The 15,967-nt window shown below is 38.3% G+C and overlaps 1 protein-coding gene across 2 annotated transcripts in view; it reads right to left on the reverse strand.

Annotated features, from left to right (window-relative positions):
- LOC140546760 (protein Dok-7-like) overlaps positions 1 to 15,967 on the reverse strand; it is a 33,166-nt gene that overhangs the window by 13,060 nt on the left and 4,139 nt on the right. For both annotated transcript variants that reach the window (XM_072670156.1, XM_072670157.1), the window contains exons 4-8: positions 12,952 to 13,152; positions 10,371 to 10,490; positions 7,210 to 7,302; positions 5,153 to 6,000; positions 958 to 1,006 (exon numbers count right to left, since the gene is read on the reverse strand). In XM_072670156.1, coding sequence (XP_072526257.1) covers positions 958 to 1,006; positions 5,153 to 6,000; positions 7,210 to 7,302; positions 10,371 to 10,490; positions 12,952 to 13,152 — 1,311 coding nt within the window. The remainder of the gene's footprint in view (positions 1 to 957; positions 1,007 to 5,152; positions 6,001 to 7,209; positions 7,303 to 10,370; positions 10,491 to 12,951; positions 13,153 to 15,967) is intronic.

A 15,967-nucleotide genomic window follows, 5' to 3' on the forward strand; every position in this document is an offset into this window, starting at 1 on the left:
GATTTTGGGATTTTTCTGATTTTGTTTGTCCTTGCAAGAAGGTTCCCAGTTATGTGAGATTCTTGTGTCATGCATGCACTGCTCTTTTGAGGCCTACCCACATATTATCAAATACATTTAGGCTGGGGAACTGTAAAGGCCATGACTATGGGTACTATAACATAATTATGGGTAATGAGGAAATTGTAAATAAATATCCTGCTGCAGAAGACACCTTCTCTTTATATTCAGCTTTTTTTACAGACAGTGTGGTGCCTGCTTCCTTTTGCTGTTATTTCATTTATTACATTCTTCCCCTCTGCCAGCAAAATGTTCTCTGTGTCACTGGCCGCAACACAACACCAAAGCATAGTCAATCCACCCCACTGCTTAACAGCTGGAAATATGCTTCAAACATAACTTTGCTCCAGTCCATCAGGCTTGTTTAGATGTTCCATTTGAAGATTTCTGATGCTGATTTTAATAGTAAGGACAAAGGTAAATCAGCTAAACAGGAAATTTAACTATTAGCAGCTGCTTAGAGGAAACCATGGCTGCTGATTGTTGGGACAGGTTCACGTAGTCTTTCCTAACTATGACTGTGAACAATCATAGCCCTAACAAGCTAGTTAAGGTCTGAGAGGTGCCCAAACTTTGCATGCTGCTCATTTGCTTTTTTTTTTTACTATAAAACGGTGCCAACTAACACACACACTAATCTCGCTTGAAACTGCTTGAAAGAATGTTTATCTTTAACCTAACAAAATGTTGACCAGGGGTGCCCAAACACTTACATGACACTGTATACAATACAAAAAATGGACACGAGTACACGGCACAGCTACAATAGTACTGGCAGCCACCATTAAGCCCCTGTTTTATTTGAACTTTTGTCTATTTAAATATTTAAAAAATAATACACAGCAGTAATGGGACAGGTATGCAGTAGTGATTATTGCTTAATGAAGGATGTCTTACCTGGCACACCTGGTTGCAGTGTAGTTCCTGACTGAGGAAAGGGAGCTTTCTGTTAAAAAAAACAAAAAACAAAAAAAACAAAACAAAAAAAAACACCCAATCAATTCACATTTTGTAAAAGGGAAAATCTCCAAATTCCCTCAGTGGTCACCTTTAAAAGGTTGGTTTATGCTGCCATACATCTGGCCACATGCTGTTCCCTAGAGACTGACAGAAGGCGATGCTTGGCCGTAATGAGAATGACAATGTTCTGTTCAGCTTGTACCCCCTCTGCCCTCAGCAACAGTCCCAAGGTACGATTTCAGTAGGAGCTGTCGGTTTGAGGTTTATCGTTTTAATTCTCACAGGCTGCTTACTGACAGAGAGAAAAGGGAAAGCTTTAGAGAAGTGAAACAAGTTGCTCATCATGCCACTTTTAATCTTTCATCTAACACTCAACATCTGCAATAACAGCCATTCATCACGCCAGTGAGTCACAAAGCAACGCGAGCATCAAAGAGCCTCACACTTTACACTGTCTGATCACATCACTTTGTAAGGGTGTTCAGTACTTTGTTCTCTTAGTAATATCATTTCATCTGCATTGCTGAACACAAAAAAGGAAACCGACTGAAAGGGGGTGGGGGGGGGGGGGGTGTGGAGGAGCTCCTTCATCTATGTCTTCATCGTCATCCTTAAAAAGAGCAGTACCATATCCGTCATAGCCATCATAGCATGTCCCTGCTAAATGCTGATGATTTGCAAACAAAGACTGAGAGTGACAGATAAAATTAAGCTTAAACATGTGTGTTAGAGCTGCTCTATAAGGTAAATACTAGCATCATAAATTAGCATTTGGCACCAGTATTATACTACAAATATAAATAACATTGCTGCAAATTGTGACAACGATATGACTCAATGAATAATGTGCCATGCATAAAGCCTGAACAAAATGATTTACACACAGTAAAAAGCATAGCTGATTTACAGTCCTTGCCACAGCGATACTGCCCTAAATGCCACCCTTGCATGTATGAGTGGGTGCAATGATGATGAACTATAACCCATAAAAAACTGTTCTAAACATTTCAAACACAGTGCACCATAAGAGGCAGGGAATATGTAGTTTCAGCACTGCCAGTGCAATGTCAGATGCAATGTCAAATTATATCAAATGTCATGCTACAACCTTTTTGATGCTTATACAAAACTAAATTCTGCACTGTTCTCATTGTCCATGACATATCTACCAGAGGCAGATACTAGAAACCAGAAGGAATACCTGTAAAATACCATTTATTTTACTCAAATTTTGCATACACAGAGTGCATTATTAATAACATGACATGCTGGATCAGTGAATTCTGGTGACCTCTGGTGAAGATTCCTGTATTTCTGAATATCATAATATATATATGTATATAAAACATATAATGCAATGCCAGTTTTCTCCCAATATCATGTGGCCCTGATTAGAAGTACGTTTTACATTAGAATGAACAATTTATGTTTGGATGAGCACTGTGCAAAAGAAAGAAGGCTGAGGGGAATTCTATGCGAACTCCTGGTAATAGCACTCTATCTGGAAGTATCAGTTCGCCTTATTCGCCTGTAACCTAGCAGCAACCGTAAGGACAGTTAACGAGCCTGTCCAAAAAGCACCAACTTGTAATGAATAACATCTGTAATGTACTACTTGCACGTGAAATCAAAAAAAAGATTGTGTTTACTAAGTGAGGAGAGCTTATTAACATGAACAAACAAGTATGTTGACTTTGATTAAAAAAAATTGTATGTTTTCTTTATTTAGGATATTCAAACCTTTTTATATTCCAATTCTAATGTCTGAATATTTTTAATAATTAAAAGAACATGCTCTTTGAAAGGGTTTAATCGCATTATTACGTTATTATATCACTGTTCTAAAACAGTCTTAAAATGACAGTAATATCGTTTAGTGCAAATATTTCTTGGACAATATATAGTCCAAATTATGTTCTGCTGTACCATGAGTTGGTGCACTGATTAGAGGTGTATACTTATTATACATTATGGTTTATGTAGTCATATGGTAGGCTACACTAATAAGAATAAAGGAGCTACAATGGATATCATAAAATACTCAAAAAGGTTCTTCACACTCACATCACTTTTATAGTGGTTAAATGGTTCTTAATGAACAAAAATGTTTTTTAAGCGACACCAAAGAACCCCTTTGTATCACCTTTTATTTTTAATCGTGTAGTCACCGTGTACGGAAGTCATTAATTTTCAATTAGAGTCAGCGACCCTCTGCAGCACTCAGAGATGCAACCTTGAGTAATGCGAAAGGGATGAATTCGGTGACACGATCAATTTGAGCACTGCTCAACTTTATGCAAATGAACAGTGATGCACAGCAATGAAACTAACCATTTCATATTCTCTCAAAAACCCTTCACTGACTTTGGTTCGTACAACAGATTTGTTCCTTTTACAAAATAAATGCTTTGTTCAAAGCTATCTCTCAGCATATAACCAAAGCTAAAGCAATAATATTCTAACGTCTGCCTTAGGTAGTCGTGCCTATTCCTTTGCCTCCAAAAGGTTTCAAAAGACGTGTTCTTGGCAAATACCAGCATCTTAACAGTTAACAGATACGCTTTCTTTTCCAGTATTGTTATATGTACTTGCCCTGGTACCAAAGCGGTGAAACAAACCTCCCTTGGGTGTCTGAACGGCAGAGTCGCTTGCTGTCTTTAGACCTCTTCCCACCCACCTCTTCCAAGAGTACTCAGGCAAAGTGCAGTGCATGTTGTGGTATCCACACTGACTTTTGTATTTAGTTGTATCTAAGCTTAGAGCAAAGGATAATACAAGTAAATATTGAAGCACTTTTGTAAGTCACTCTGGATAAGAGAGTCTGCTAAATGCCTTAAATGTAAATGTAAATATACTTGAGTACAAGCAGATTCTTCACCATGTTTACATGACCTTTTTACCCTGTTTACTTAAGTGTTGTTTCAGGTTACTTATTTGCTAAATAATAAAACCGGATTCACTTCATCTCAGATATCTGATCCATTTCTTTTAAAATACTAGCTATAAGACCTGTCTCTACTAGTCTACATAAATAAATGGAGGTTAAGCTGTCGTGAACCTCAAGGCTACTGGTTGGAATCCCAAATGTGTGATCACTGCAGGTTCTAATGCCCCTGTCCTCTGAATAACTTTGACTACTGCAACATGATACCCAGATCTGCTCTATCCCTTAACCTTGCATGATAGGCCCAACAACATACAACGGCATAACAGCCTTTCTTCATGAAATGAAGGCAATATAAATGCAATGGAGGATGGACTATTCTCCCCACTTCACGAAACAGATAATGTCCACCGAAGTATGACCTGCAGTTAAATATGGGAGTTCTGAGTATTCATAGCTGAGTGTTGGGGGTCAGAATCTGAGTCAATGGGAAGGGTTCAGGTTCAGGTCAGTAAGCTTTAACACTGAGAAAAGGAGACAGACAGAATGCAGCATCACACACTTGTGGAAGTCAGCCAGTGTAAACTCCATGCTAGCTCTGAGGATGGTGAGAATACTTTCGGTGTCAAGGCACAACACCATGCAATAGCAAATTACAGAACAACCACAGATTTTAATGCTATCGTTCAGAAGTTTGCCCACCTTGTTACAGCTTTAAGTATTAGAATCATACTTAAATATCATATATCATATCATAACATTATGGTGTTTTTGTAACATATTTGTAACTATATGGACAAAAGTATTGGAACACCCACTCATTAATTGTTTCTTCCGGTTTATAGTAGTACATTAGCCTTGTACTGCTTGATTTAGCCGTATAACAAATGACATCAACATGAAGGGTTTGGTAGCATCATACTCTAGAGCTGTTTTAGTAACTGGTACATTACACAACTAGTGTAATGTAAATAAAAAAGTATGTTGTACACTCATTCTGTCTCAAATAAACAGTTCAAATAAATCACTGAAAGCCCAATATTGCCCAATGTTCAACCACAACTGTATATTGCACACCAACTGTATAATAGATAAAACATGGTAAAATGAAGAATGCCACATGAGTTCGCAGTATACTGTCACTGTATTGCATAACCTAAGTTTATATTCTGAATAATTTAGATAGTTTCATCTGAGCTCCATGAGACACTCGCTAGTGCTAAATAGTGTGGGTTGTAATTGCTTTACCTTGAAGCCACCACAGACAGGGCAGGTTGTGAAGAGCGCTCGGGAAGCAGCTGGATGAGGAGAGCAAATCAGACACTCAGACTGTGTTTCCGGGCCGGACGCTCCCTGACACCCTTGCACCACTTTCTGGGTCCCTTCCGCCTCCTGACTGTGTGTAAGGGAGGGGGTAGACTCTGTCGGAGAATCAGGAATGGACAATGAAGCAGCTGAGGCTTCAGTCTGCTCTATAACATTTTCATCAGTCCGTTCTCTGGATGTAAATCCTGTAGGTTCCTTAGCGGCTACTCCACTCTGCTCTTTGCTCTGTGCAGTAACACAGCTTCCGGGGGTCTCCAGAAGGCTGCGGGGTGTGTCGTAAAGGTAGCGGAGAGAAGAAGGCACCTGGTACTCATGGCTGTGGCTGGTTGGGCAGGTACAGAGATGTTTTTCAGGGTTAGAAAGTGGTGGCAGGCTGAACAAAGAGCCATACTCCTCTCTAGGGCTCCCGATGTCTAGACTGCCTGTGTAGGACGAAAAGCTCCCAGAATAAGATGAGTGACTTCCTGTGGCAATGCCACTGTCAGAAGAGCCCTGCCGGCCTATTTCCTGAAGCCTCCGTGAGCAGGCGGGCTTAGACGGCACTCTGGGAACACCCGCTACATTGACTGACAGTTTCTCTTCCCCATGAGAAGCAATTCTAGACGTTGACGTGAAGGATGACTCAGCTGAGGTGGTTGGAACAGGCTCCGCCCACAGGGTGAGGCGGCTACCGATGCTGGAATCCGAGCGACTGGTGTCTGAGTTGTCAGAGGAGCCGGAAATGCTGCGGTCATCTCCAACTGCTGAAGAACTAAAACTCGAGCTGGATGCTAGTAAAGCAAAGAAAGAAAGAGAACCATATTAGAGAAATAATTAAGTTACTTTAACAAAAGTGTCAAGCATCCTGACCTTAAGTTTGCTGTCACAGTAAACACACAAGTGTTAATGTACTGATTACTACTGAAGACTTGATTTGGGTGTTAGTTAGCTTTAAATTCGAAATGGTCCTGGGCATGGGCTAACAAACTGAAATACTGATACCAACAGCTACTAAGCAGTTATTAGAGGACAAAATAAACAAGGCAGGACAGTCAATGGAAAGTCAATGCACTGTAAGAATTTACACCTGTGTCAAGGCTCACAGAAAACAAATCTAATGCCTGCAATTAAACATTTAAATTAAGCCCACACATGTCCCTTTAAACCTAAACCAAAAATCTGCAGTTTCCTTAATTTGCATTATTTAAGGCTACATCCCAAATTGTAAACTACTACACTAAATAGTATGTAAAAAATAGTGCCCACCATTAGAAGCGCATTGCTTAGTGTATTATATAAAGTTTAGCCATGGAGGTTCAGCAATGGAGGTCCATTCCCACCAGGCTGAAGACAAAACTTTTTTTAAGCTGAATTAAACTTTTAAATAAGACATATAGCAGACATTAGTAAACATCTTAAAAAAACAAGCCAGACAAATATTGACAGTCAAATCAGGAAAAAAAAATAAGCAATTATTTCAACATATGATGATTGGTTCTCCTCCATCTGGCAGGTACGGGCTTCCAGATTAATCTACTCTGTCTTGTGTGGAGAGAATTAAACATGGGGCAGAGAGTGAGGTGTTTTCACTCCTTTGCTTCTCACCTTAAATACTTGTTTCATGGGCTGTTGATAAATGCCCAGACTACTCATGCAGTTACACGAGATGTCATATTTTATTTTTTTTAAAGGAATCTTTAAAAAAATCTCTGGAATTAAGCATTTTACACTTGGTTTATCTTAATGACTAAATTATGCAGAATATACAGAAAATTCTGTAGAATTTCTCTTTCAACTCATATGTGCAGAGAGTGAAACATTAGAAAAATGTTACTGATTTATCTTTAAATTCCTCCTAATCTACAACCAACTCGACAGGAAGTGTGGATTACTGGAGCAGAAACATTCTCTGCTCTGGTAATAATTCCTCAAGATCAGGACTAGGAACCTACTACAGCCGGAACGAATGAGTGGACAAAGTAAAGTATGAAGGCAGATACCTGTGCTGTGAGACAGCAAACTCAGCCTTTTTTCCAGTTCCTCTGCCTCTTGGTTCAGTCTCTCTTCCACTGATGCTGCACTGGCACTGGGCTCTAACAGAAAGACCGACAGACAGACAGATAAGAAAACTGAACATTTGAGCAATAACAGTAGCAGGATAAATGCTTTCAGAGAAACGCTGGCTTTAATGACACATTTAGCTCTTCATATAACTGAAGGTTGTGTAACTGCTTTAGAAAAAGAAGAACATGTTCTGCAACTGCTGCATCACATTATTCCTTATGTATTAAGACCCTGTTGTTGTCCTTGAGATGAAGAATATAACAGGCTTCGACATTAACTGTTATTTATAAAGGGCTGTTACCAGTATTAAAGCTTTAAGTTCACAGATATCGATAATGATCCCTTTTCTTTATTTGAGCTCGAACATTTCTAATTGAAACACTTTTATCATTAAAAAATTTTCATCTAAAACTGGGTGTGGGCTATTTCAGACTAGATTTAATTATCAATGAATCAATTAGTTAATTAAAGTAACACATAATTAATCAACTAATTATCATTAGAGATGATCTGATCCGTGTTTTTCAATAGCAGTCAATAGGGTCAATAGCGATTGCTGAATGTCTTTCAGCCTTTCTGCACGAGTATGTGAGTTTGAGTCAGATACAGTAAAAATCTTTCCTTATTCTATCCGCACTCACAGTGAGGATTTCAACACTGACTTAACTAACTGGGTTCTGCAGATATGAGTGAGGTCTATATTTCCACTGAATGAGGAACTACAATGTCCTCTAACCTGCAGCAACTTATAAAATATGGATCATATAATATGACCAGCTCCCAGGACTTACTAAATTGGCCAATACCAATCTATAGTTGATCAATTCCTCCATCCCTATCCTTTAAGTATATTGTTCTAAAGTATAAAAAAAACAAGTATTAAATACTGTAAATACTGATACACAAGAATATCAATTTACAGACATACTAAGGCAATAAAACAATGTTTTTAAAAGTAGCTGCTAGAGTACCGCACTAACCTGAGCTGCACTCTACTGCTGATCCACCACAATAACACAGAATGCACATTCCATTTGCACTACCCCACTTCTCACTACAATCTCACTCTGTCTTATTTAGTTATTGTATCCTGCTTGTACACCTTCTCATCTGCACTCTGTGTATTGTCCTGGACTGTCTGCATTGTTTTGTACTGTCTATATGCACTTGTTGTGTTGCACTTGTGCTTCTGTCTGCACTTCTGTGTTGCACCATGGTCCTGAAGGAACGTTGCTTCGTTTCACTGTGTACTCTGTATATAGTTGAAATAACAATAAATCCTCCTGAACTGACTTGACTCGTCTTTTCTTGCTTTATATATTTGTACAATACCATATAAAATGGAAAAAGTGTGGAGACTGGATTAAATTGGACCATGTAAGTTTAAAATACCACCCTGGTGCAGCATGTGTTTATAATCCAGGGCCTGTAGGGATAAATGCAGGGGGTGGGGTGTTGCTGCAGAACACCTCAATGTTTGTCTAGCATTTAAACTACTATTAATAGGTCTAACATGTGGGAAGCATGGCATGCAGCCAGAGAGAGAAAACAGATACAGATAGAGAGAGAAACAGTTTATCTTTCAAAAGTTATAAAACCAACTTTTAGAAAGGTTTAGAAAATAAATAGACAAATCAGTATTCTAAAGTCAACACACTTTTATTAAAAATACGAGCAAGAAGTCATGAACACTGATTTATGAACTTCTCACCTAATGTTGATTCAACTTAATATCAACGACAGCACAAACTGAAGAAGCGAATGGGTCCTACAAGTGATTAAGAATGTTGAAGAGTGCTCGTATGAACTGCGGCTTTGACCCCCTGTGCCAAATTCCCCTATTTATTCTCCCTGTGAGGGTAAGAATAGAAGATGAGCTCAGATCTGATTGGCTAGGCCGAAGTGTGAGAACAAGAATACCTACAAACCTCACCCGAGTGATGCTGCATTGCTCGTTAGCCTCTAACGAGGCAGCCAAACAAACTCACAAGAACATGACCTATAACACCCAGCAGCTACGAAGCAAAGATTAAAGCACCAGGAGTCATGGGTAAAAAACAACATGCAGAAAAAACCACCACAAATAACCAAGGCAGATAATACTGTAAGCATTTACTATGATTAAAAGTTATTAATGGTTTTGATTTATATGGACATTACTAACACATCCTGTACTTGACACAGTAACATTAACATTTGAAATATGGAAAAAATATGATATTACAATTACGACGGAGTATTTGCTGTTTTTGTGAGGATGTTCTAAATGTACATTACAGTAAAAACTCATTGGTGAACCCTTGAAGAGGCAATCCACAGATGTTCTAAAATGTATGTATAATTAGATCATTAAGATTAAGAGTACATTAAGTCAACATGTACAGCTGTAGCCAAACACTCCAAGTCAAAGTTGTCCACAGTGTTAGTCACAGTAACCAATCAACATAAGCTTTCACATTAAATGGTCACTAATACACTTATTTACGTCATTGTTTTATGATTTTATGGTTTTGGCCTAAAATGCATTTTTATTACACTTACTGTGGAGAAGAACATGTATGTGTGAAAAATAGTATTTAGATTTAAAGCCAGAAACCACTGTTGGTTACAAGACATTTAAGAGGTCAATGTTATGACAAAAACTTTGGCCTGGATTATACACAAACACACTATATGGACAAAAGTATTGGAACATCTACACATTGCACCTATAGGACATTTATTGACATCCCACTTTAAATCCACAGGCATTGCTGTTGCCCACCCTTCCCTTTGCAGCTCTAACAGCAGGTTTGGAAAAGTTGATATATCATAATAACTATATATGTGTGGCAGTTATGGAGTCAGTGGTGTGTTGGAGACTTTTATGCAAGCGTCTCAGCAATCGGTGACCCTGCTCTGTAACTTTTTTTCTGCGTACCTGAGTTGCTGTGGTTTCTAAACGCTTTTCAATAATAGCACTCACAGTTGATGGTGGAAAATCTAGCAGGGAAGAAATTTCACCAGCTGACTTTTCACAAATATTTTTTTGCGTGACATGCATACATGCATTTAAACATGCACACATGCATTCATTCATGTACACATACACACGCACCTGGCAGGAGTGGTTTGAGTCCAAAGGGACCTCTGGAAGGGGAGATGCCACGCACAATGCAGTCGAACAGAAAACTGATCTGTTCCCCTTCAGCACAGGACAAGAAGAACACACCAGCCCCTAAACACATACACACATATTCACACAGATGCAACATAAATGGATACAGTGAAGCTAAGTTTAATATTCTCCATGTCCGTCTGGGCAAGTGAGTCTGGTAGTGTGTGAGTCGGTGGGTGTGTGGGTGTAATGTTTAGGTTCACTCTCAACAGCAGAGTAGTATGTTTGATGGATGTGTGACGGGAGTCCCTCAGAGCGGAGGTCAACAAAGAGACATCATCCATCAGCCTGGCAACAAGACCACCCACAGCAAAAGAAGCCGCCATCTCACAACCCACACCATAAACACACACAGAGAAGCCATTTACTAAAAGCAAATACAAAATCATCACATTTTACTCATATTGTCATGATTTGTAAAGCATGTCAAGTATTTAAATTCTGTTACTGTTCTGTAAATACACCCGTAAACACTTTAAACCTTAGAGATCAATTTTATTTATCCTTCACAAACAAGCTGCACTGCAGCTCTGAGAAGCAGCTTCAAGATTAGTCAGAGGGATTGAACATCAGAGGGCAGCACCTGTCTCGCTTACATACCACACACACTATTCTAATCACCCATACATCACCAAATGTACCATAATCATAAACGTCTCATAGCTCACCTTTACTACAATCATATACGTCTCATAGGTCACATTTATCATAATCATAAATGTTGCAAAGGCCACAATAACTATAATCATAAACATCATTAAAACTATGAACATATTTGCTATAATCATAAACATGCCATAAGTCAATTTTACTACAATCATAAACGGCTCCATAGACCACATACGCCATAATTATAAACATCTCATAGGCCACATATATATATATATATATTATATATATATATATATATATATATATATATTACATACTAAAATAAATATAAAATAATGTTTTCCTTTGTGTAAACTTACTAATTAACTGCCTTTTTGGTGAAGAACTTGCAATAAAACAGTCACTACCAGTCACTGATACAAACCATATAATAATAAAGTAATAGATGCCACAAACATTATTATCCATATGCCTTCTTACGTAATGCTGTTTATGCTGTTTGATGTTTAATGTCCATAAAATTAGAATATGGGCATGGTATGCAAATACCCTCTATTTACTGTAACCATTCTGATGAGTCACATCTCCAGGTGCTTTAGAAAAGATGTGTGGTCAGTTAAAACCACCTGCACTTCAAGATGTCTTAAATTCTAAACATAACACTCATACCACACCACTAATCTTTACTTACAGCCACACATACCATGCTTACACCATACCCCAGCAGACATTTCCAAACTGTCACACCACTGACCTTTCACAACTAGTCCTTTCAGACACCCAGCATTCTGTCAGCAATGGTTTGCCATTTAATGCACAATTTCTAGTAACCTGATTTGGTTTACTAGACACATTAGAGAAATGCTCATATTTATTCCCAGACACAGCTTAATACATATGTACACTATCATAGGATTGTCTTAACTGACTGAGCCTAATTTGTTGCTAAAAGTTAACTTTGAATTTTTAAATTTTTATTAAAAACACGTCTTTAACCATAGAAACTACAAGCTACAAGGTACATTTTCAGAAATATACGTTTAACTATTGCTTTAACATTTGTATTTTACAAATAAGTATATACATAAATAAAGAAAAGCACACTTTCCATTAACCCTTCTGGATCATGCTACAATTAGTCAACAAGTCAGCTTAAACCATGAAAGCAGCACGGATGCCCACTGCATTTTTACAGTGAAACTAGCAACACATCCTACAGAAATTGTGAATATGCACAACTGATGTGTACAAAGTTTACAAAAACATTATAGACATTGTTTAAATAGCTGTAGGTAACTGTGTAATGTAATGCATGTATGAAAAGGATAGGAACCCTATTGCATAAAGGTTTAGACACAACACCACATTAATTAACTGAGTATAGACAGTAAAGCACACTGATTCATTGAGTTTAGACACTAAAGCACATTGATTCATTGGGTATAGACACTAAAGGAAGGAGGTCTTGATTCAATCCAGACTCGGGATCAGGGCAGATTCAGGCTTTTTTAATGCATCAGGTAGGTTTTTCAAAGCCCAACCACTTTCAATCCTTGGTTTTGCTGTAGCAGAGCTTTATTTTAACTGCAGTGTGGTAATGTTACCAGTTAGCAAAACAAAACAAGTCTTTTTTTTAAACTTTCCATTCCAACTTAAATGATGCAAGCAGTTACGTTCTGCGGTTAAAATGTACACGATGTAACTGCTGCACTATTTAAGGTGGAATGGAAAGTTAAAATTAGATTTGTTTCGTCTGCTAACTGGTAACATCACTGTACTTATCAGTTAAAATAAAGCTATTTGTTTAGCTTCTGTTTCACTGAAATAAGGTCTCAAACAAACACTGTCTGGGGTAGTTTTTAAAAAATAAGTTTTTCACAGCTCTTTGATTGAGTTCATCCATACTTACAGTAACCACAGCGAGTCCCGCCCTCAAACACAAAGCCATTGGTCACTGGGCCATATCTCCGCAGGTCCAGAAGATTCCACTGGCCGATGATCACAGGAGGGATGTCCCTGGCAATGACAAGCAGGTTGTTGCAGAAATGGAGTGTGGCAGGACCACTCTCCAGTTTAGTGCCAGGCAGCACAGTAACGTTAAAACTGTGAACTGAGAAAAGAAGACAGAAAGAAACAGAGAGAGTTTCCAATTTGTTGTAAGACCGTGATTAAACATATGCTTACAAATCTCCCTTAAATCTAAGCAGAGCATACACACACACACACATAATTATGTGATCTCACATTACCAACAGTTCCATGTGCCAAACTGACAAATATGAGTTGTTAATCAAAAGCTTGCTCACAACCATGCAAACACAAATCATATTAAGGCTTTACTCTTAGGCAATTACTAACAGAGCTAATTACCAACATCTGTATGAGTGCAAAGACTTACACATGCTTCACTGCTTAAACCCATTTGTACAAAAATCTGATTTACACAATTTACTCTTCACAATACGAATGAAAGCCAATGTCACAAATTAGCCTCATAACAACTGCATGCCTAAACAATTACACTCTTGTCTCAAACTGTGCTGAGTTTTAAGTAATCTTAGAGCCTGTTTACACCTGGCATTAACATGTGTTTTGGTAATCGGATCACGTTCGGATTTTACTTGTCAGCATTAAAAAAAGATGCACTGTGACTCACGGTCTCTCAGGGCAGGACAATATTGATGAGAAACCGTTGTTTCTCAGTAAAACGGAAATGACGTGTTGATGTGCTTTTAACATAGTAAAGTGCATTCTGATCTCATCTGGTCACACTAGGACACATTTTAATGACCGTTGTAAACTGAATCCGGACAAAGTAGATTCAGATACTACCCAGACACAAAACGCATGTAAACAGGCTCCTAAATAGACGTGCTTATGTGGTTTCTGACAGATTTTAAGACATGAGTACATGAATAAAACTGCTTGTTTACAAGTGTTTGTGTGTCTGCCAGTGCGCTGCATCATGTTTATTGTTGTTCCAATTTCCGATTGTTGCCTTGTCATCTGTAGTCAGTGCTGTCAAGCAGAATTGTGTATTTTCTTAGTTGGCCCACATCTTTTCATTTCGGTTGAACCATCTGCTATTTTTTTTAGTCCGACTCAGACAGACAAGGTATATGAAGAGGGTATTTTTGCCCAGAGCAGCAGGTAAGTTAAACACTGGAAGCAAAGATGAGGTAAACAGTAATCATTAGTGTAATGCAGGTTCCATAAAACTTTTTATAACCAAGTTTTGCTTGTTAAGTCTGATGAACAGAACAATCCACAACACAGTCAACTCACACATCTAAAAATAAAGCTGCTGCAACGGGTGTGTGGGTGTGTAGAACCTTTAACTTGGTAAAGAACATGAAGCAAAAGGTTTCTCAAATCTATATTACTTGGTTCTTTATGGAAACAAAAGGGGTTCTTCAGTGGCCTCACTTAAAGAAACATTTGTAGCACCCTTTTTTTTGTAAAGATAGCAAAATAACCTGAACAACCCAGGCAGCAAGTCTACAAGCTAGTGCATATGCCCATTTAGCTTAACTAGCTAATCTACAGATCATATTTACAGCTGTCCTTCAGACTAAAGGTTTTTTCTGTAATGAAAGTAATGCGCATTATAGGAAGATTTTGTCAAACTTTTTGTTTAGTAGGTGTTTACTTTAAACTTACTTTAGCTAATAATGTGAATAATATACAACTCTATACTAAGGACTTGACTCGGACTTGTACTGTGTACACTTATGATTCGACTTAGACTCTAATTCGCACTAATTGACTTGTGGACATATCTGCTTCATGGTGTATTGTTTCTCCTGCTTTTGTTGGAGTAACTGTCTCTATTGTCCAGAGCTTTCTGCTAGATTTTAGAGCATTGCTGTGAGGATTTGATTGCATTTAGTAACAAGAATGTTAGTGAGGTCAGGATGTTGGATGATTTCCTCGTCCCCATCTCCCCAACTCATCATTTCAGAGAACACAATTCCACTGCTCATTAATGGTGCCAATAGGTTCATGTTTATCTGTTCCAGAGAGTCCGATTACTATAGTAATAGTTATCTACAGCAACCAGACAAGCTGTGAGTGCGGATTTGCACATCTGTGTCAGCAAAGGGTGCTTAAAGTAGCTAAATGCATTTATTAGATATATATGATATTAGATAAATATGTGGACATATAGTGACTCTTCAGCTAAAAAGAATGTAAGCAGTCTATAATTCTGATTATTCAAAAAATATTTTCACACTATAAATTGTACCAAATAAATCATCTGCTGCATTTTAAGCCAATGTGTGGTGTGTGTATAATGTCAGGTAGATGGATGGAAGGCTGAAGGAACGTGGGCTCGGTTTAACCTGTCAGCACTGAGTTTGAAACAGATTCATGAAGGGTCGCAAATCAAAACAAAAAGGCACCCACACGCAAAGAATGACACACACACACACACACACACACACATACACACACACACAGTGACAGCAAGCAGGTGACTTCGGAGCATGCCTTGCCAAGCATCTCTCAGCATGAACACCCCCACCACCCTACACACACACACAAACACAGGTCACATTGGGGTGCTTGCTTTGTAGCTTTAATGGGACTAATGGCTGGAATGTGCCGTTCAAAGTTGCACTCTTCAAAGTACAACAACAAAAAGGCAATGGCAACGTCTGCTTATTGGGTACAAACTCTAGATCAGTGTTTATGGGTGCCATCTCAGCACAGTTTCATCAGTTTTTGTGTTCTGTCATTATTGAGTTCAAATATCTGTTCTCTCTTGAGCCCAATATGTTGAGTTCTGGGTTAGTCATTTTTGCCATTTTGCTGGGCTACCATGAGGTTCAAATAATATTTTTCAGGCTTCAGTCAGGTTTGTGAAGAATTTTGTCATATTCAGACAGATTGACTTCAGTGGAGTTAAGGAACTGCATCAGGGT

This window comes from Salminus brasiliensis, chromosome 24, assembly GCF_030463535.1.
Source record: "Salminus brasiliensis chromosome 24, fSalBra1.hap2, whole genome shotgun sequence".
In the NCBI taxonomy this organism is placed as follows: Eukaryota; Metazoa; Chordata; class Actinopteri; order Characiformes; family Bryconidae; genus Salminus; species Salminus brasiliensis.